Source organism: Urocitellus parryii, chromosome 3 (assembly GCF_045843805.1).
Source record: "Urocitellus parryii isolate mUroPar1 chromosome 3, mUroPar1.hap1, whole genome shotgun sequence".
NCBI classification, from domain to species: domain Eukaryota; kingdom Metazoa; phylum Chordata; class Mammalia; order Rodentia; family Sciuridae; genus Urocitellus; species Urocitellus parryii.
Window position 1 is genome coordinate 145,993,551 of NC_135533.1, and position 23,559 is coordinate 146,017,109.

Below are 23,559 nucleotides of genomic sequence, written 5' to 3' on the forward strand. Positions count from 1 at the left end.
TGAAAATTGGCCCCATGTATAGTAAATACATATAATAAGTAACTTCATGTAAGTTAAGGTCTTATTTTGTTGCCAAAAAAAGCCTAAATTAGGTTTTATTATCACAGGAGTAGAATTATTTAAATAAGGCTCCCAATTCTGACCCCATGTGTCCAACTAACTTAGAGCTTAGTCACTAAAGACTGTACACTCAGTTGAGAAATAGGCCTTAAATTAATATTTTATAATAACAACAAACCAAAGCATCTGAAACTCAAAAAAGAATAATGAAAGACCGTTTTTCTCAGTAAAGTTAAAGCTTTCAAGCACATTTCAAAAATAAACAAGTTAGCAGGTCCCAGCAGCTCAGGAGGCTAAGGCAGGAGGATTACAAGTTCAAAGCCAGCCTCATCAATTTAGCAAAGCCCTAAGCAACTTAGTGAGACCCTGTCTCTAAATTAAAAAATTTAATAAAGGGCTGAACATGTAGTTTAGTAGTTAAGCACCCCTCAGTTCAATTCCCAGTACAAAGAAAAAAAACAAGTAGTAATTAATGAACCAATATAAAAATAAAAATATTTATAAATTATCACAATCATAATGTATACCATAAATTCAACATAGCCACCAAATGAACTTAACTGAAAAGACAGTACCACTTTATGGTATTCTTTAACTCCACAACTGTGCATTGAGGACCTAAGACCCAGGATTTCATGTGGCCTTTAAATTTGAATCCATGAACTCAGAAATGGATCCTAGGTTCACACTAACACAAATGCCAAGAATTCAAAGACAAATGCAGTAGGATGTATCAGATAAATTAAGTTGTCATATATATGACTCTTGTCACATTCATGGACCACAATCCAAAAGCTTATGATCCAAAAGCTTGGAGTAACTATATGTCAGTGCTAAGAAAACCAGAATGATGGCTAATTGAACATTTCTTGTTAACACTAAGGTATTCAACAGTCAACATTACTTAATGCAATGGTCAAATATGATGAAAGTCTTTGTATCTAAACATTCAAGTGTCTTAAGACAAGGTGTTTTGGTTTGTTTTTTTTTAATCCACTATCACTGGGGTTCTGATCAGTCATCTCCTTATCCTCAACCTATCCTTGAAGTAGTGACTACAATAGACTATGGGCACCAAGGAGTGACATGTATTAAAATTCTTTTTTCTCTATGTAAGATTTTTAGGTAAATAAAACTGGGGTTCAACTTCAGTACTGTATTTTTAAGAACAAACATCTAACTTTTAAAACCATTGCTATTTTCCTTTATAAACCCTAATTAAATAAAAACACACAAATAAAAGCCACAACAAGATACCACTTCATACCTACCAGGATGGTTATAATTTTAAAAACAATGACAAGTTTTGGTGAAAATGTAGACAAATTAGAACTCAAATACATTGTTGCTAAGAATGTAAAATGGTGCTGTCCTTTTGAAAAAGCTGGGCAGTTTGTTAACATGTTAAAAACTCTATGAGCCAGCAATTTTACTCAAAGAATTTACTCAAAGTATTAAGCTAGAAAAAAAAATGATATGCAAATGTTCATAGCAGTATTATTCATAACAGCACCAAAGTGGAAACAACCCAAATGTCCATCAACTGATGAATGGATACAATTTGGTATACACATACAAGGGGAAATTATTGGGAAATAAAAAGGAATTAAGCACTGATACATGCTACAGCATGTATGAGCCTTACAAGACATTGTTAAGCAAAAGAAATAAGATGCCAAAGACCACACAGTTGTAAGATTCCATTAATTTTGAAGCAGGCAAATCCAGTAAGACCATTAAGTGGCTGCCAGTGGCTGATGAGAAGGAATGGGGAATAATTGCTAATATGTATAGATTTTCTTTGGAGATGAAGAAGTTGTTCTAAAATTGATTGTGGTGATGTTTGGTGCAACTCTGTGAATATACCAAAACTCACTGAATTGTACACTTTAAATGTCTGAATTACATGGTATATGAATTATATCTCAAAAGAACTATTTACAAAATATAAATATCAGAATGAAAACAAAATGCTATAGAAAGGGGGGGCCTCTATGTTTTTTGCCTATATGAAATTTTTCATTTTATTTTATTTTTTTTAACTTATTTATTTATTTATTTTTAAGAGAGAGTGAGAGAGAGAGGGAGAGAGAGAATTTTAATATTTATTTTTTAGTTCTCGGCGGACACAACATCTTTGTTGGTATGTGGTGCTGAGGATCGAACCCGGGCCGCACGCATGCCAGGCGAGCGCGCTACCGCTTGAGCCACATCCCCAGCCCGAAATTTTCATTTGAGAAAGAATAAAAAAAATCTACCTTGACTGTGGTAGACTGCACTAGTGGCCCTAATTCCTCACTGCTCCCAGGATCTAGTACTTGGCAATGTGATTTTACAGTTCCTCCACTAAAGGAGTAAGATTTTTGTGGCTCCTTGTCCTTGATTTCAACCATATGAATTGTTTTTGTCAAAAGAGTGAAGCAGAAATGGAAGTGTGCCAGTTCTGAGCCTGAATCATAAGAAATCCTACAGTTTTCCCTTGTCTTCTCAAGTTCCTGTCAGTATCATTAGTGGAGTTTCACCTGGGTCATTACTTCCCATTTAGCCTGGGCTCCAAAATGAACACACATGAAGCATGAGCTGTCCCAATACACAGATCTGAAGAAGCAGAGTTGCACCAGCCAACCTACAGATCCACGAGAATATCTGATTATTTCAAGTCATGAGTTTTGGGGTAATCTGCTATGCAGTGTTACTGTGGCAACAGCTAACTGACACAGTAACTAAGAGGCTACATAAATTAAATGATGATTATCAAAGTAGGTCCAGACTAATAAGTGTTACTTACTCAGCTTAAGATAGTCATCTAACACTTAGATATGTGGTATCTGTCCCTGTAAGCTCTCAAACTGAAGGCTGATAGCAACTTAAGATACTGTGTACTTTTCCACCTTAACTAAATATAATTTTTACTTTTAGGATTATTGTGTTTTAAAATCAAATATGAAATAACATTTGGAAAAAAAAATGTGCAGAACCATGGAGGATAAACCTATGAACAAAACATAGTCCCTGTCCTCAAAACTTTACAAGGAACAATACTTAAAAGAGGCAAGTACAGGGAACACAGAGACAGGTCATTCTGGAACAAAAATTTGGGGAAATGAAGAGGAGGCAAACTGTAAGAATAAAATTTTAAATATGGAGAGGGAGAGAGGGAGAGAGTGAAGGAGAAATGAACAGAAATTTACTAACTTATTTGATGAGAATCAAGGTCTCCAACCTCTGTGAAGCCCAAACAGGGTGCACTCAACAGCTACTAGAGCAGGCTAAGACTGCCCTATCACTAAATGTTGACTCATTATCAACTTTGTAAATCTAAACTGAGCACAAAGTTGATTTTCTAAAGATGTTTAGGGCTATTTGTCCCTTTGCTTCATGATGACTCTGGTCAATTACCTATTTCCTAGTAGTGGCTGGCTCTATTTTTCATTTGCTATCCCAACCTAAAGCGTACTATGATCTATGATCTTTGCGTCTCCTCCTATTGTCTGATTACATTTGCTAGTCACTGTTCTCCCCTACTTCTACTTATTCCCTTTTATTTCAAGCTGGTTAATGTTAAGTCTTGACTTTTTTTTTTTAATAACTTTTGCTATCCATGAATTTCCAGACTAATAGATCATACATAGGCCTATAGGCTTTCACTACTGCAGAGAATGCAAAGGTTCAAAACCCAAAAATTAACAAACCCTCAAACTTCTGGTTTATGCCTATTCCAGATGATGTTGTTAGTTAATTCTAGCCTAAGACTGAGGCACTGTTATATCTATTAAATTTAAAATATGCAAACAGCAGGCCAAGAGATTTTTTAAAATTGCCCATTCCAAATAAACACTATTAAACAAGAGAAAAGAAACAAGTTAAAAAGAGAACTTTTAGAAAGAAAAGGCTGACAGCCAAACAAGTTCCATTTTTTTCATTTGTATTGCTTTTTAAATAAAAAGCTTAAATACAAAAAATATGAATTACTGAAATAGTAACCAAAAAAGAGAAATGTTAAATTGTTCAGAAGCTAGTTTCCAATACAATCCAATCTCAAAGGAAGCTTTCCTGTAAAATATTTCCACTTGAGCATATTATTGAAATTTTTTCTCTAAAATTGATTTGTTAATTCAAAAAAAAAAAGGCAGGGCTTCTACACTTTAGAAAAGTAATAATGTATGCCCCATAAGTGCCTGTTTGAGAGGAAAGAGTAGAAAAAAGTTGGTAACAGACTACGGTCCAGTTCAAAAAGACTGGAGATTAATGATGATGTCCATTCTAAAGAATCTGTGATCTGGGGGCTGGGGCTGTAGCTCAGTGGCATTCGTGAGGCACTGGATTTGGTCCTCAGCACCACATAATAATAATTTAAAAAAAAAAAAAAAGGCATTCTGTCCATCTACAACTACCAAAAAAAAAAAAAAAAAATTCTGTGATCCTTTGTAATCGGCTCCCTCAGTGTTCAGTTCCCAGGTTAAGCCACTTTCTTTTTTAGGTGCTATCAGAATGTTGGGAAGGTAGGTAAATCTGGCTGTAACACTTGAACCAACTTGACAGTAAGAATTTTACTTTTGTATTTAATTCAAAGAGCACTGAGAATGTTAGGTTAAATATTCATGCCTCTTTTCTATGTGTCCTGTCATTATAGTTTAAGGAAAACATTCTAAAATCTATCATCTAGCAAATTTCACCTCTAAAACACCCTTATTAAAAAAAAAAATCAGCACAACTACTATGTGTAGGTCTTTATATCATAAAATGAATGACTTTGATCCTATCCTTACAGAGTTCACTGTCAAGGTGGGACAGCGGCCACATTAAATACATTCAATATAGCCAGGCACAATGATGCATGTCTGTAATGCCAGCTACTCAGAAGTCTGAAGCAGGAGGCTAGCAAGTTTAAGGGCATCCACAACAACAGAGACCCTGTCTCAATCAAACACACACACACACACACACACACGGCTAGGGATGTGGATACAGTGCTCCTGGGTTCAATTCTCAGTTCCACCAAAAAAGAAGAAGGAAAAAAAGCCATAAGGTCAGAAAATCACAAGTGCTGTCCATATGACAGAAACAGACTATAACTACAGCAGAATATTTCTCCTGGGCCAATCAGAATGTCCTGAAACAAGAGGACAGCATTTCAGCTTGAAAGACAAGTAAGATTAACATTATTTAGAGTCTTGGAAGAAGGACGAACCATGTAGAAGAGTGACCTAAAATAAATAGGGAGACAGTAATAATCTAGTTTGGATGAAATAACAAGTGTTTAAAGGAAATATGGGGAAGCCCAAACTGTTTTTAAAGTCAGGTTTTAAAAAGAGGTTAAATGTCACAATTAAAATAATAATAATAATAATAATAATAATATCCAAATACAATGTAATTAGACTAGTGACAATATAAATACCAAAGGAGACAAATACTGTACATACACATTAAACATTCTCCATTAAATTCTCTTCACAATTAGCTGTAATAATTTTTTTTTAAAGAGAGAGTGAGAGAGGAGGGAGAGAGAGAGAGAGAATTTTTAATATTTATTTTTAAGTTCTCGGCGGACACAACATCTTTGTTGGTATGTGGTGCTGAGGATCGAACCCGGGCCGCACGCATGCCAGGTGAGCTAGCTACCGCTTGAGCCATATCCCCAGCCCAGCTGTAATAATTTTTTTAAAAAAGATATCTCTAAACTTATAGTTAAAATAACAATCTTCTCAGGGGTCAGGATCAAGGCACTGGGTTCAATCCCAAGCACCACATAAAAATAAATAAATAAATAAAATAAACAATCTTCTCTTTCCAAGATCAATTTCCTCTTTCCCCTATTTTCAAACACACATTTTTCTCCCTATTTAAAAAAAAAAATACTTAAAAAACAAACAAACAAAAACAAAAAGACAAAAAATAAAAAGACCTTTATGACCCGGCAGCCTACTAGAACCATTGGCCCCTCACACTTAGGTCTTTTTTTAACATTTTCTCAAACAAATCCTCAGTGCCCAAGGATGCCTTTATCTCTTCACTACTCATCCCTAATTTGGCTCTCACCTTCACTACTCTGATCTTTATTAGTGCACTTTCAACAATGACTTCCTTTACCAATTCAACAACTTGTTTTTTCTTCATTCCCTCTGAACTCTACAGCCTTTTTACACTCCAGACCCTAAATCTTTCTGTGCCTTTCATTTTCTTGTGCCACTGCACCTTCCTAATTATTCTACTTCTGTTGGGGTTTATTCTGACCCCTCTACCTCCTCCCATTTCTCAAGTGTGAGTTTCTCAGGCCTCAATTTCTACTCTTCCATTCTTTCCTTTGGTTAAATAACCTTATCTCTAATCTTCAATTAACTCTAGCTAGCCCTGGCTTGTAGTCCCAGGTGGCATTTCTAAAAATGTTTACACTAATCTATGGTAACAATAAGAGAATTTGTTCTTTCCAACTAATTTTTATTTCTAACAGTAGTTTTTTTAAACATTTGTGAAAAATGAATTTAAATTTCTATTAAGTTTATAAAGTCAGAAACGAGCTACAGGTGTCAGCATAATATTTCCTTTTAAATAAAGGTTTACGACAACACAAAGTCAGGCACTATATTTAGGTCAAAATATCCATATGCCCAGGCTGAAGAAACAATGAACAAAACTTTACCGGGCATGTCCTAGTTAGGTCAAGAGTGAAGCCCAGGCCTGGGGCTCTCAGATGAAGGGAAGTGGGTGTGCCCCTCAGACTTGGTATGAAGTTTAGGAAATAGATAAGAAACTGCTCAGAGTCACTCCTTAGGCATTTTAGAATGGTGGAAAACTTTTCCTGTGAATTAAAAAGAAAACTAGGGAAAGATTTATCCACCTCACAGCTCTTTCTTGAGTAGATTATGAAGGAAGCTATCTTTTATTTTTTTTAAGAGAGAGAGAGAGAATTTTTTAATATTTATTTTTTAGTTGTCGGCGGACACAACATTTTTGTTTGTATGTGGTGCTGAGGATCGAACCCGGGCGCGGCACGCATGCCAGGCGAGCGCTACCGCTTGAGCCACATCCCAGCCCAGGAAGCTATCTTTTAAAAGATCAAAATAAAACTATCAAAAACAAAAGGTTAACTTTATTCAATTCACAGTTTTCCTTTGTTTTGTGGAATGTAGTGATGGAATATGAATCTTGATACTTTTCAAAGAAACAATAAATCAATGACAAACTGCATGACAGATACATTGGCACATGCCAAAGTACCCCTAGGTTCAATCCCCAGTACCAAGAGGGGGAAAAACAATTTACAAACTATTCTATTTTTTTCCAAATGGCATTACTTGGCATTCTAAATAGAATGAAGATCTCAAACATGCTAAATAGAATGGACATCTCAAAAATGCTGATTAAACTGTGAAACAAAAAAAAAAAAAAGCACTTCTAGGCCAGGTGCAGTGGCACACACCTGTAATTCCAGTGGCTCAGGAGGCTGAGGCAGGAGGATCATGAGTTCAAAGCCCACTTCAGCAAAAGTGAAGTGCGAAGCAACTCAGGGAGACCCTGTCTCTAAATAAAAAACAAAATAGGGCTGGGGATGTGGCTCAGTGTTCTAGTGCCCCTGAGTTCAATCTCTGGTATGCGCCCCCCCCCCAAAAAAAAAAAGAAAAAGAATTTCTATAGCAAAGATTCTGTGTGAAACCTACTGGGATCTAACAAATAATGAAGACGACAAGTAGCATGTCTTTGTACAGCACTTAGGAATTTACACAGCATTCTACATACATCATCTCACTGAATCCTCACAACAACCTTATAGAGGACAGGCACAGCCACTGCACAAAATGCAAGACTGGAACTAAGGCATGGCTAGCTGACAGTTAATGAGAGGTAAAGATTCACTCTCAAACTAGAGATTTCATGATATGAAACCAGTAAAGAATTTGGTACTCATATCAGAATTTCAAATGAAAATTTAATGAAAAATGAATTTTTGAATGATTATTTACATTCAGTATAATTCAAAAACATGTAAAAATAACTACAGCATACTTCTATTTAAGAGCACTACCTTAGTGGTTCTTCACCATCAATAAAACTCCAAAAGAGACATTATCTATAATTTTCCCACCAGGTTAAGGTAAACCCTATAAGCCAAAAAATAAGATTCTTCTATAAAATCTCTATTAGGCTAATGCATAGTTACTGGTGTAATACTTTAAATATAGCTACAAACAACTTTCTTAGGGGCTGTTGAATGTTTCATTTTAAACTGTGGCCTTAGTGAGACCTATTAAAAAGCTGAGTAGTAACAATTCAATACAAGGATCATGAGGACTAACCATAGATTTCTCCCTATAAACTGCATTTGGCTACCTGAAGCCCCCCTAAAAACCTAAGTGGTTAAAATTCCAGAAGGAGAGCCCTCCACTTCTAAATCTTTAGGTGAGGATTAGAAAATATGCTACAGAAACTCCCAAATTCTAAACATTTCCTAATTTATACATGCAACACACAAAGCCAGTACTTTAATTCCTAAGAAGGAAAACTAAACTCCAGCTACATCAACAAGTAGATTATAGATTTTAAAAATCAAGGGTTGGGTGACAGAGCTCAGTGGTAGAGCACTTGCTTAGCATGTGCAAAGCCCTGGGTTTGATCCCCGGTATCACAAATAAACAAACAAAAAAAGGACAAAGATTTTAAAAATCAAAATGTATGCTCACTGGCTTTACTGCCAGGGAAAGCAATCACATTAAGTTTCAGATGCCAACAATACTCAACTAAAATAGCCCTTGGTCAGACACTATCTTTTTAGAACATTTTCTGATTTTTCATAAAATGGTTTGATAAAACAAGAAAGAATGACAAAAATTAATATTATTGATGTTAAAATAAATGTAACTAGATGGAACTATGTAACATCTCACAATTCAATGGCATTGTCATCTCTAAAACAAATGAACACACAGAAATCTACTTCGAGAAATACTTTGGGCATTTAAATCTGTAGTACTACTTGATAATTACAGGCTGATACGGTTACAAACTCTTTAGCTTTTTTCTCCCCTAAAGGCTTCATAATAGACACTGAGAAAAACAATTTAAATACTGATTCATGGTGTTATAGCTTTGGCTAATTTTAGTTTAAATCATGCATCCCCGAAACAATATTATCAAAGCACTTTAACTACAGGCAAAACATGTTTTTAAAATAATAAACAAATCTTCTAACATCTATAATTCTAGACATAAGTTTTCAACTAGTTTCTTTAAAAAAAAAAACTTTCAGCAGCTATAATCAGGTATGATCATGTCAGATGCAATGATCACAACAATAATCCTCAATTAGAACTGCCTTCCATTAGTTCTGAAGATCTGCATTATTGTTCATTCTCTGAGTTAGCACTATTTTGCAAATACGTGACATGAAAATGACCATTATCACAATAATATACCACCTCCATACAATTAAGCCCTGAAATTAGATTTTAAAATAGATGGCACAGGTAGACGCATTCTCACGCATTAATTCAGTACAATTTTATCAACCACCTATTGACAGACACTGGAGAGAGTGCCAAAACGGAAAGAGTCTCACCCTCATATAGTTTATTTTGTTTACTGTCATCTTTTTTTTTTAATTAATGTCATCATTTTATTTTGCTTTGTTTATTTTTTTTAATAAACAAAGTTATAGATGGACACAATATATTTAGTTTATTTTCATGTGGTGCTGAGGATCAAACTCAGTGCCTCGCATGTATGAGGCAAGCGCTCTGCCACTGGACCACAACCCCAGCCCACTGTCTGTCATCTTTAAGAGATTAAAAACAAGGCCAAAACAGGAAGAACTGCACTAAGGAATTAGGACTTTATTCTAACTGGACCCAAAAGCCACTGCAGAATTTTAAGCATAGGACTGCCATGATCTGGCTTAAGTTGTTAGAAGGCCACTCAGGAGAATGGCCATTGTGTAGAGACCGTAAGAAACCCAAAGAGAAGGCTAATATAGGAACTTAAGCAAAAAAAATGGTTGGCTTAAAGTAATGACAGATTCAGTATCAGAATCTTAGTGTCAAACAGTCTTGACTTTGAGCCCTTTTACAAACATTTGTTTCCTTAGGCAAATTATTTATACTCTTGGAGCCTTATCTTCCTTATTTTGCAATGCTTGTGAAACCTTAGCATATTCAAAACAAAGAATAAAATTATTATGATAATACTTTGCTAATGAACTCACTTGAAGGGTTTGGACAAATTGACTTCTTTCCCCCTTGCACAAACATTAACCTCAATATAAGTAATTTTTAGCAGGGTCCAAATGCAATTATACAAGTACTGCATTGACATCCTCAAGAGACAAGCTCCTGTTTCTTCCAGAACTTACACTAAAACAAGTGCTCATAAGAGTACACCTAGAGGGCTGGGGATGTGGCTCAAGCGGTAGAGCGCTCACCTGGCATGTGTGCGGCCCGGGTTCGATCCTCAGCACCACATACAAACAAAGATGTTGTGTCCGCCGAAAACTAAAAAATAAATATTAAAACTCTCTCTCTCTCTCTCTCTTTAAAAGAGTACACCTAGAAAGGTGTTTTTCTCAAATTAATAAAATAAGTCTAGTTTGCACGTTCTGTTTGTGTTTTCACTTGCATTCTTTTACTTCCTCAGTGTATGAGCAAAAAAGATATATGCAAAATCTTGTCATTACATCATGATAAAGATCCTGGTGTTACTACCAGTTACTTTAAGTTCTCCTTTTAATTCTCAATAGCTTTTATCTATAATATGGGATAGCATTCCTCATTCTTACAGCATTGGAACATCAGGAAATCCAATACCAAAAGTTCTTCTTTATAAGTACACGAATTAACATTCATCCTTTAGTAACCTCCCTCTGTATTTAATATTCTTTCAACAAAGGATAAGCCACCTTGAAAATTTACTATCATATTCACTCAAAATTTACTTCAAATTTAAAATTTACTCAAAATTTAACAGGGGCTATGTGCAAGACAATGTGCTAGGACCATGGGAGGACAAAGGTTAGTGTTTAATGAGGAGATTCAGTATTTACACAAGAACAGAAGGGAGTGATGCAGACAGAAATACAAGTATTAAAACTAGCTGAGCACAGTGGCACAGGCCTGTAGACCCAGTGACTCGGGAGACTGAGGCAGGAAGATTGCAATTTCAAGACCAGCCTTAGCAACTTAACCAAATCCTGTCTCAAAATAAAAAATAGGAAGGGCTGTGAATGTGGCTCAGTGGTTAAGTGCCCATATTCAAGCCCTGATAACCTCCCCACCAAAAAATCAACAGAATAAAATAATAAACGTCTGATGTACTCAACCCTTAACTTCACTAATTACCAACTCCTGGCCAATCTTTTTTATAGCTTATATGTCCTATTACATGACAATCCTAAAGGAGTCTATTTTCATACATGTCTACATTCCTCACTAACTCCATTTTCAAGACAAATCTATAGTGCCACAGCAGTCTCCACAGGTTGATTTTTCCTGAAGGCCACATACAAGTAAGTAAAATGCAAGTCTTTTTTTTTTTTTTTTTTTAATCAATTCTTGATTTTTTAGCACAAGCCAAGGGAAGAGTAACATAGATGCTACAAAACTACAGGTAATCTAAAAAATTAGTTTACATATATACTTTCTGAAATACATTTCTATATTTATATTTCAATTTAAACAGGCAAAATACAGAATTCATGTTAAACAAAAGAATGAATCACAGGTGAAATGCTCTGGCCATTTCTTCGATCTTCTGAGACTATTTTCTCTTATATAAAATAGGAAAATATGTTCTTAGGGACTTGGGAGAATTAAATTTAATTCTGAGTGCTAACTCAGAGAATGAACAATATATTAAATGCCATGTGTGTACAGCTCTTTATATTGTTGTCTGGTTAACTCAGAAAGAACTAGGAAGCTGTCCAGTTTTCCAAACCTCTCCCCTGTATATCATCTTCTCTCAATATGATGTAAAAAAAACTTTTCTCCATCTCAAAACATGCTAGATGCGAGGGGTTAGCTAAACATCCTGATTTTTGAGGCGCTCCATTGCCTGTAACCTAAATAAAGGGAACTGAGATCTGAAGAGTTTTCAAATAAAATTATCAAACTTCACAAAGTAACTCCCCTTTAACTAATAGACCCAACCCACATTACATGGAGGTGATGTGTAGCTAATCTACAGTAAAAACACTTTCCCCATTTCTCAACCACCCATGACTTCCATACAATACAGCAAGAACAAGGCAGCCATGAGAACTCTCACTTGGGCCAGAGTAGGAGCAGCTCTAGAAGAGTTACCATGAAACATGACAGAATCACCTCCAGCTTCAGTTCTTATTCCATCCACAAGAATGCTTGAACTGAAACCTTGCGTTTCACACCACCTGCTCCTGAGATGCAGCTCAATGCTGCTCAAAACTATTAAATAATTTTGTCTTTTTAAAATACTATACAGTCACAACTCTAAAATTTTAATTCTTGAAGAGTTCCTTCTTTTCGATCTATTATTTTCTTGAAATTGTGTATACATTTTTAAGTTCCCTCTTGAATTATTATCTTCAATCACTAATAACCCTCTTTCCCCTATGTGAGGATACAATGAGTTCTTGATTTATCATAACCCCAAACACTACAAATCATCCATTTGGTTAAAGCTTTCTACCCAAAACCATTCTTTATATTCAGACATTACCGTTTTTTCATGTTTCCCTATGATAATTACAATTTAGTTATAATTATGGCACTTTGCAATTAAAAAGAGCACTTCATAAAGGTATTCATTTAATCCTTTTAACTTGTGAAAAAAGGCAATTCCCCTCTTTTATAGATGAGGAAAAGGGAATGAAGAACCCACTAGCTTGCCCAGTTACAAAACAAGTTAGAGGGTGAACCGGACCTCCAAATCAGGTCTTCCAACTCCAAATGTCGTACACTTCCCATTCTACTATGCTCTTTTCTAAGAAAGGAAGTCTGCCATTCTGTCCCAAACTGCATGTGCTTCAAAGAATAAAACATCTTCGAACAATCTCTCTAGACTGCAACCAGAATTCCCATCCCCACACCTCCAATCATCTATTCCTTACCTCCTCACCCTCAAGCCATTACTTCCTTCCCACCACACAATTTCCATACTTCACTCCCTTCCTTCCTTCCACCCCTTCTGCAGATATTCCACCTTGGCACGCAAAAAGGAGGGCCTCTCTTCCCGCTTGCCCCCAACCCTGGCACTCCCTTATCAGGAAATGCATGCCCCTAAACTGCAAGGACGCATCGTTAAGACACGAAGGAGCTACTTGATAAAAGTCCTACACAAATGGGCATAACTTGCAGGTCCTCCATTTCGGTATATGGCCTGGGGCACAAGCACACCTAAAATCCCTAAGAACACAGGAGCAACCTTTACAAAGACGCTGCCCATATCCTACCGCCACCAGAAGGTGGTCATCCAAACAGGCCCCCCTTCCAACTCCTCTCTATCAGGGGCCCACTCCTGGGCCTCTGGCCACCTCACCAACTCCCCCTTAGCTTGGGATGCCAGAGCTGAACAGCAGCCCCACAGACAAGACGGCTGCTTCTCTCTCACAACTTGAAAGTTCTGCCTCTTATCACCTGTTCTCACGGAGCTCCCTCTCGGCCCGGTGGCCCACCTTTGCCCCGGCCCGCCTCTCTCCGCCTCTCGATCCCCGCTGCCCCGTGGCCACCCCAGGTCAGTTCCGGGGTGCCGGTCGGATTCAACTTCCTATCCGCAGAGATTCCCACTCCCGGGGTCACACTCCCCTTCTCCATCACCTGCTCCGCCCATGACCAAATGACATCCGCCGTGGCCGCCTCCATCCCCCTCCCCGGACGCCGGGTCCCCCCGGCCGCTCGCCGAGGTCCCCGCGCGCCAGCCGCCCCTACGCCGGGGGCCAAGGGGGCGTGCACCCCCAACCCGCGGCCCAGCGCGCACCTGTTCCGCCTGCTCTCCCCCCCGCGCGGCGGCGCGCGACCCCCACCCACGCCGCGCCCCGGCCTCCCGGAGTCCCGCACTCACCACGAGTAGGTCTGCTCCGCCATGGCGCTGACGCTCGTGGGCTCCGCCGCAGGCAGTGGCCGGGCCCCGCGGCGGCGGGCTCGCTCGCTCGCTCGCGCAGGGAGCGGAAGGCGCAGCCGGGGCCCGGCGCTCGCTTGCTCGCTCGCTCGCGGGCCGGCTCGCACGGCGGGCGGGGAAGGCGGCTGGCGGGGAGAGGCCGGGCTCCGAGGCGGCCCCGCTCCCTGGGCCCCGGGGCGGGGCGGGCTCCGCTCTCGGCCTCCCTCACCCGCGGCGGCGGCGGCGGCTCCGCTGCGGCTCTAAACCCAACATGGCGGCGGCGGCGGCGCGGAGAACAAGGGGGCCCCGGGGCGGGCGAGCGGCAGCACGGGCCCGCGCTCAGCGCGCTGCGGGCTGCGGGAGCGCCGCGCTCGGGCGGCGGCGGCGGCGGCCGGGGGACATGGCCGGCGGACCGAGGCGGCGGCGGCGGCGGCTGAGGGGGGCGCTAGGCGATGAGGCGAGGCCGTTCGGATCACACCCGCCGACAGGAGGAGGGAGGAGGCGGGGGCGAGCCTGGGCCCTGCGCGGGTCACGTGCCCAAAACACGCTCACGTGACGCTCGCCCCGCCCCTCGCGCCCGGCCCATGCGCGGAGACGTCGGCTGTTGGTTCCAGGCGACTGGGGCTCCTACAGCCTCTGGCGGACGGACGCCTGCCGCCGCGCCCCCTCCAAGCGCAGCAGTCGCTCAGAGCCCCCCTTTTCCCGCCCCTTCCCGAGGTACTACAGCACCAGCCAATCAGGAACCGCGGTACGCGTCCGTTGACTGCCACTCAGCTGTCAACCTTCAATCAACAGCCTGCTGCTCGCGGGTCCCCAACTGTCAGGTAGCCTGTCCAGGCTGAGCGCTGCCTTCGCCCCTTCCTAGTTCATTGGTTCCGTAATTCATTTAGCAAATGTACCATGCAGCCAAACTTTATTGCGCCCAGGCTCGGTGCCAAGTAAAATACCCTAGGCTTGTCTTCATGTACCCAGTCAACAAATATTTATTGGGTGTCAACTTTGTGTCAACTCATTCTGCTTGGTCTCACCCTCCAGGTGATTATATTTGAGAGGAAGGGACACCATCCAAGCCGATGCAAAAATGAGCACAATTTCACATGAGTTTTAAGATGATACTACATTTTAGATAATGGGTCAAAGAGTGACTACTTAGTAGATGAGGTGGTCAAGGAGGGCCTCGCTGAGGAGGGTACATTTGAGATGACATTTGAAGGATGAGAACATCTAAAGATCCCAAGGAAGGAAGAGAGTTCTTAGCAGAAGGAATAGCAAGAGCAAAAGCTTAGGAAACTGCCCACCTGGAGGGCAGGAAGCAGGCACAGAAGTAAACAGAACTAGACCCCAAACCAACAGTAAATCCTAGGATTAGGGGAAGAGAGAGAGGAGCCATGAGTTGAGGCTCCTGCATTAGGAAAAGTTTTCTCAGAAGTGAGTGGGGCAGGCCAGGTATGATGGATGGCACATGCTTGTAAACCCAGCAACTGGGGGAGGCTGAGGCAGGAGTATCACAAATTTGAGGCCAGCCTCAGCAACTAAGTGAGGCCCTGAGCAACTTAGTGAGACCCTGTCTCAAAAAAAAAAAAAAAAAAAGATGGGTTCAATCTCTAGTCCCCTCCACCCAAAAGTGAGTGAAGCAGTCTGAAATCCTCAGAAGCTTACCGAGAAGAGACAAGGGCATGAGGCAAGGCTTACAGATGTGGAGGTTCATGGTTAGCTTGGTTCAGGCATGGGACAGATGATTTGTGCTATGAATTACTGAGAAAAGAGACAAAGTCTGGTGCATTAAGGCCAGACTTTGAAGGGCCTAGCCAAGTCTCCCTACTATTGTAAATGAGGGGAAAACAGACATGCTAGTCCTCTTGGACACCCCCACCCCTCCCTTAACAGAGAGCAAAGCTCACACACCTGAAACCTGCATACCCAAGTGCTTGCCCAACTTTAGGCCAGGATCTAGCTCTGCTCCAGTTTCCCAGGGCCTGCCCAAACTTAACAGGAACACCACACCCTGACTCTATCTCCAAATGGATCAGTTGGCCATTGCCCTGCAACTGCTGCTTGCCTGTCCTGGAGGGGAATCCTTTAGTGACAGAGCCAAGTACACTCTTCCTTCAGTTGCAAGCTCTCTGTCTTCCTCCTTCCCCAACTGCCAGGTGCCAGGACCAATCAGGTTCAATGTGTTTCCTATGAAGCTCCACCAGAGAGCCCTGGGAAATGGCCGGCTGATAAGATCAAGGTTCTAGGAGAGCTTGAAGCGGGGCCCCAAGAAAATACTTAACCATCAGGGACCCTTCCTCTCACCATTAACACAGAGATACCAGCCTGCAGAAACCTGCCCAGCCATAAAACTGCATGCTATGAGGAGACCAGAAGGCAAAGGACCTAAGTTCTTGACATTGATGGAGCTGGTACAATATTGCCAGGTGCGTTTTCAGTCAACTGCGCTCTTGAACATGACATGTAGTCGTTCTAAGTCTTGAGGGGGCTGGAGTGAAGCTTTAGGTCCCATGGGAAAGACCTGCAGAAGCGCCTTCTCTGAGGAGCTAAGAACAAAACAGAGCAGACACGTCATTAAAGAAACAAAAATGACACAGGGAGCCTGGGCAATTCACCTGGGCTTTGGTTCCCAGTGAGTCATAGAAAGCGAAGCCAAAGGACACGTTGGTATTGGGTGGATGCAACAGGAGAAAAAAATCTGGTGAAAGAAAGGAAGGAGAAGGTGTGGAAGAAAAAAAGGAGCATTTTCTACTCTCCATCTACACCAGAGACTCCACAGGTGTCTCCTGGGGAAACAGAGGCTCCAGGGCCTGGTCAAGCTCTCTACAAGTTTGCAGTTCCCTGAGAAAGCCAGGCTGGAATAAGACTGACCAACAGTTGGATGGGCAGCGGGTGGCACTGGTGGGAGAATTTTAGTGCTTCTGCCAGCCCCAAGCTGGAGCAGCCCCAGGTGTATTCATGGCACTGCTGGGCCTCAGCAGGCAGCCAGTATGCCTGGCAGGAGAGGTGACCTGGTCTCTTCTTCCCCCACTCCCCAGGTGAGAGGGCCGCAGCTTGTGCATGTTTGTTGAAAGAGGCTCTGGAAGCGGCTCTAATTATCACGGTGGTAATTATAGGCTGGGTTCTTCTACCCAGGGTGTTCAAAAGAGACCTGGGGACTCTCCCTGGGACGCGTCACCTGCCTGAGGCAGACTCCCAGGAGGAGATGTTGCCAGTTCTGGTTGGGCTACTTTGACACCGCTTCTGAGAGAGCTAAAGACTCAGGTTTGACCTAGACACCACCTGTCCCTCCAGCCCCCTCCCCTCTGTGCACCCCCTCTCCACATGCACAGGTGGGCTGGTTTGGTATTTGGGGGGTTTTGTTTTTCTTTTGATTCCAGATCTCTGAATACATGCAAGAGGCTTTCCTATTGTGCCCCCTCTTTGTTCTTTTTAGATACCTGACAGTAGAGTTTATCTGGAGATATTAGACATACATGGAGTTTAACTTATTCTCATTAGGATCCCATTCTTGTGGTTGTACATGATGTGGAGTTTCACTGGTCATGTATTCAAATATGAGCATAGGAAAGTTATGTCCAATTTGTTCTACTGTCTTTCCTTTCCCCATCCTCCCTCCCTTCCCTTCATTCCCCTTTGTCTAATCCAATGAATTTTTATTCTTTCCTCTCCCCACCTTATTGTGTATTAGCATCCACATATCAAAGAGAACATATGGCCTTTGGGTTTGGGGGATCAGCATATTTCACTAAGTATGAGAGTCTCCAGTTCTATCCATTTACTGGCAAATGCCATAATTTCATTCTTCTTTACGGCTGAGTAATATTCCACTGTGTATGTGTACCACAGTTTCTGTATCCATTCATCTATTTTTTAAAGACTTTTTTTTAGTTGTAGATGGACACAATATCTTTATTTTATCCATTCATTTTTATGTGGTGCCGAGGATCATACCCAGTGCCTCACACATGCTAGGCAAGCGCTCTACTGCTGAGCCACAACCCCAGCCCTCCATTCATCTATTGAAGGGCACCTAGGTTGGTTCCATAGCTTGGCTATTGTGAATTGAGCTGCTATAAACTTGGATGTGGCTGTGTCACTGTAGTATGCTGATTTTCAGTTCTTCAGGTGTCAGATGAGGGATGGGATAACCCAAATATTCCAAGTTTTCTGAGGACTCTCCATACTGCTTTCCATAGTGGTTGCACCAATTTGCAGTCCTATTGGCATCCTATTGCCTCTTAACTGGAGCTTGCCTTCAGTGTCACCTCCTCCAGGAAGTCTGACTCAGCTCAACCTAGGCTGGGTTAGATACTCCTCGCCTGTGCTCCTGTCTTGCCTTGTAGCACTTAACACAGCGAGCCATTGTTGTGTGTTTGCTTATCGTTTTCTCCCTCAGATTGTGAATGTTTGTGGGACAGGATGGTGGCTTGATGCCAGTTACCTCCCTGGTGTCCAGGATAGGACCCAGCTCAGAATAGAAACTTCAAATTTGTGGAATGAATGAGTGTGAGGGAGAAGGCAAACCAGGACGCAGAATAGCCACTTTCGCCTGAATTGTATTAAGTATCCGCTTCTGTCCCCAGCTCCCTCCCTGACTGAGAGAGAGAATCCTTTAGGACAGAGAAATCTCTCATTAGTGACATTATGGGAAGAGAGAAGATCAGAAGTAAGGTATGTGAGGAGCTTATTAGATATCAAGTTACTTGAATTCTTTAAACATGGCTTTTTAAAAAAATGTTTTTGAAAGCAGTTTTAGGCTTGCAGAAAAATTGATGGAAAAGTACAAAGAGTTCCTGTAGTCCCTCTCCTCCGACACACAATGTCCCCTATTATTTGCATCTAATATTAGTGTGGTACATTTGTTACAATCAATGATCCAATAATAATAGTTCACTCTTTGTGTAGCATAGCCAGTGGTTTAGACAAACGTGTAATGGTGTCATACAGATGTCATACAGATTAGTCTCATTGCCCTAAACATCCTCTATGTAATGGAGTACTGTGGCACATGCCTGTAATCCCAGCAACTTGGGGTGCAGAAGGATCACAAGTTTGAGGCCAACCTCAGCAATTTAGCAAGGTCCTCAGCAATGTGGCAAGACCCTGTCTCAAAATCAAAAAAGGGCTGAGGATGTGGCTCAGTAATAAAGCGCTCCTGAGTTCAATCCCAGTATCAAAGGAAAAAGCCCACTTAGGTTTTGCCTATTCATCCCTTCCCCAAACCCTGGCAACCCCTGATCTTTTTTTTTTTTTAAGAGAGAGTGAGAGAGGAGAGAGAGAGAGAGAGAGAGAGAGAGAGAGAGAGAGAGAGAGAGAGAATTTTTAACATTTTATTTTTTTTTTTTAGTTCTCGGCGGACACAACATCTTTTGTTGGTATGTGGTGCTGAGGATCGAACCCGGGCCGCACGCATGCCAGGCGAGCGCACTACCGCTGAGCCACATCTCCAGCCCAACCCCTGATCTTTTTATGGTCCATGTTTTGCCTTTTCCAGAATGTCATATAGTTGGAATCATATAGTATGTAGCCTTCTCAATTGGCTTTTTTTCTCTTAGCAAAATACTTGAAAGTTTTCTCCAAGTCTATATGTCACTTAATCTTTTTAAAAATTTATTTACCTACTCTAATTTGTTATACATGACAGCAGAATGCATTTCCATTCATAGTACACATATAGAGCACAATTTGTCTTGTCTCTGGTTTTTCACTTAGTAGAGTCACACCATTTGCGTCTTCATACATGTACTTAGGGTAATGATGTCCATCTCATTCCACCATATTTCCTAACCCCCAGTCCCCCCTCCCTTCCCCTCCCTCCCCTTGCCCTATCTAAAGTTCCTCCATTCCTCCCATGCTGCCTACCGCACCCCAATCCCCATTATGGATTAGCATCCACATATCAGAGGAAACATTTGGCCTTTGTTTTGGGGGGATTGGCTTACTTCCCTTAACATGATATTCTCCAACTCCATCCATTTACCTGCAAATGCATGATTTTATTCTCTTTTAATGCTGAGTATTATTCCAGTGTGTGTGTGTGTGTGTACCATATTTTCTTCATTCATTCATCTACTGAAGAGCATCTAGGTTGGTTCCACAGTCTAGCTATTGTGAATTAAGCTGCTATAAATATTGATGTGGCTGTGTCCCTGTAGTATGCTGTTTTTAAGTCCTTTGGATATAAACTGAAGAATGGGATAGCTGGGTCAAATGGTGGTTCCATTCCAAGTTTTCCAAGGAGTCTCCCTCCAAACTGCTTTCCATATTGGCTGCACCAACTTGCAGTCCCACCAGAAATGTATGAGTGTCCCTTTTCCCCCACATCCTCGCCAACACTTATTGTAGTTTGTCTTCATAATAGCTGCCATTCTGACTGGAGTGAGATGGTATCTTAAGAGTAGTTTTGATGTGCATTTCCCTAATTGCTAGAGATATTAGATATTTTTTCATATGTGTGTTGATTGATTGATATCTTCTAAGAAGTGTCTATTCAGTTCCTTGGCCCATTTACTGACTGGGTTGTTTGATTTTTTGGTGTTACGTATTTTGAGTTCTGTATAGATCCTAGAGTTTAGTGCTCCATCTGATGTGCCAGTGGTAAAAATTTGCTCCCATTCTGTAGGCTCTCTATTCACCTCACTGATTGTTTCTTTTGCTGATAAGAAGCTTTTCAGTTTGAATCCATCCCATTATTGATTCTTGATTTTATTTCTTGTATTATAGGAGTCTTATTAAGGAAGTCGGGGCCTAATCCCATGTGATGGAGATTTGGGCCTACTTTTTTCCTCTATTAGGCACAGGGTCTCTAGTCTAATTCCTAGGCCCTCGATCCACTTTGAGTTGAATTTTGTGCATGGTGAGAGATAGAGGTTTAGTTTCATTTTGATGCATATGGATTTCCATTTTCCCAGCACCATTTGTTGAAGAGGCTATCTTTTCTCCAATGCATGTTTTTTGGTGCCTTTGTCTAGTATGAGATAACTTTTATGTGGGTTTGTCTCTGTGTCCTCAATTCTGTACTATTGGTCTACATGTCTATTTTGGTGCCAATACGAAGCTGTTTTTGTTACTATTGCTCTGTACAGTTTAAGGTCTGGTATAGTGATGCCACCTGCTTCACTCTTCTTGCTAAGGATTGCTTTGGTTATTCTGGATCTCTTATTTTTCCAGATGAATTTCATGATTGCTTTTTCTATTTCTGTGAGAAATGTCATTGGGATTTTGATTGGAATTGCATTAAATCTGTATAGTGCTTTTGGTAGTATGGTCATTTTGACAATATTAATTCTGCCTGTCCAAGAACAAGGGAGATCTTTCCATCTTCTAAGGTCTTCTTTAGTTTCTTTCTTTAGCGTTCTGTAGTTTTCATTGTAGAGGTCTTTCACCTCTTTCATCAAGTTGATTCTCAAGTTTTTGTTTTTCTTTATGCTATTATAAATGGATTGGTTTTCCTAGTTTCTCTTTCAGAGGATTTGTCATTGCTGTACAGAAATGTCTTTGATTTATGGGTGTTGATTTTATATCCTCTACTTTGATGAATTCATTTATTAGTCCTAGAAGTTTTCTGGTGGATTTTTTTGGATCCTCTAGGTATAGAATCATGTCATCAGCAAATAGTGATAGTTTGAGTTCTTCTTTTCCTATCCATATCCTTTTAATTTATTTCATCTGTCTAATTGCTCTGGATGGAGTTTCAAGAGCTGTGTTAAATAGAAGTGGTGACAGAGGGCATCCCCGTCTTGTTCCAGTTTTTAGAGGGAATGCTTTCAATTTTTCTCCATTTAGAATGATGTTGGCCTGAGGCTTAGCATAGATAGCTTTTACAATGTTGAGATACGTTCCTGTTATCCCTAATTTTTCTAGTGTTTTGAACATAAAGGGTGCTGTATTTTGTTGAATGCTTTTTTCTACATCTATTAAGATGATTAAATGATTCTTATCTTTAAGTCTATTGATGTGATGAATCACATTTATTAATTTCCATATGTTGAACCAACCTTGCATTCCTGGGATGAATCCTACTTGATCATGGTGCATCAGGGAGAGGGCAAGGGGAGGTAGTAGAAAGTCAGATTGATTAAATTATCTTACATGCATGTATGAATATGCCACAGTGAAACCTGCTATTCTATATGATAAATATGCACCAATAAAAATGTTTAAATTTTTACATCCTCTAGACAGCATATATGTGGCTCTTCTCTTCCCTGTCTGACAATTTCTGTGTTTCAATTAGGATGTTTAGTCTGTTTACATTTGGTGTAATTATTGACCTGTCTAGGCTTGTTTCTACAATTTTGTTGTTTGTTTTCTATTTGTTCCATCTTTCTTGGGGGGGGTGGGTACCAGGGATTGAACTCAGGGACACTTGGCCACTGAGCCCCAACCCCACTCCCTTTTAATATTTTATTTAGAGACAGGGTCTCACTGAGTTGCTTAGGACCTCGCCATTGCTGAGGCTGGCTTTGAGCTTGCGATCCTCCTGCCTCAGCCTCCAGAGTTACTGGGATTATAGGCGTGCACCACTGCGCCTGGTTGTTCCATCTTTAGTTGTGTTGTTTTCTGTTTCTCCTTTCCTAACCCTATTTTGGGCAATGACATTTTAATTCTTTTATTAGTTTTCTTTCTTTCTCTCTCTTTTTATTTTTTATTATTTTTTAAAAATATTTTTATTTACATTTTAGTTTTCGGCAGACACAACATCCTTGTTTGTTTGTGGTGCTGAGGATCGAATCCGGGCCACACCCATGCCAGGGGAGCGCACTACCGCCTGAGCCACATCCCCAGCCCCTCTCTCTCTTTTTCGTTATATCCTCTTTAAACTGTTTTGTAGTTGGCTGCTGTAGTAAGAACGAATCTCATGAATGTTTAGCTCAACAAATTGATATTGGGCCATTTCATTTGAAGTATAGAAACTTTGAACTGGTATAGTGCCGTCTGTCTCCACTCCCACCTTTTTGGCCATTCTTATTCTATAAATCACATTGATCTTGCTATAAACTCCACAGTAGGGCTGGGGATGTGGCTCAAGCGGTAGCGCGCTCACCTGGCATGCGTGCGGCCTGGGTTCGATCCTCAGCACCACATACCAACAAAGATGTGTGTCTGCCGAGAACTAAAAAATAAATATTAAAATTCTCTATTCTCTCTCTCTCTCTCTCTCTCTCTCTCTCTCTCTTTAAAAAAAACCCCACAGTACATCATGATTTTAGCCTTTGAATAGTCACATATCTCTTCATAAAATCAAGAGAAGAAAACAATGTGAAGTTTTAAAAATGTTTATTCACATATTTTGAGTGTTTTCCATTACATTTTATCAACCTGAATTTTCTTTTTTTTTTTTTTGATTTGTTCTAACTAGTTATACAAGATAGCAGAACGCGTTTCGCCTCATTGTACACAAATGCGGCAGGACTCTTCATGTCTCTGGTTGTGGGCGGTGGA

At 40.7% G+C, this 23,559-nt stretch overlaps 1 protein-coding gene across 1 annotated transcript in view; it reads right to left on the minus strand.

The window, feature by feature from the left end:
• The window catches only part of Sppl3 (signal peptide peptidase like 3), a 111,292-nt gene extending 96,844 nt beyond the window's left edge, over positions 1-14,448 (minus strand). The window contains exon 1 of the mRNA XM_026403425.2: positions 14,083-14,448. Within this exon, the coding sequence (XP_026259210.1) occupies positions 14,083-14,105 (23 nt within the window). The 5' untranslated portion in view covers positions 14,106-14,448. The remainder of the gene's footprint in view (positions 1-14,082) is intronic.
• Positions 14,449-23,559: the final 9,111 nt, after the last annotated feature.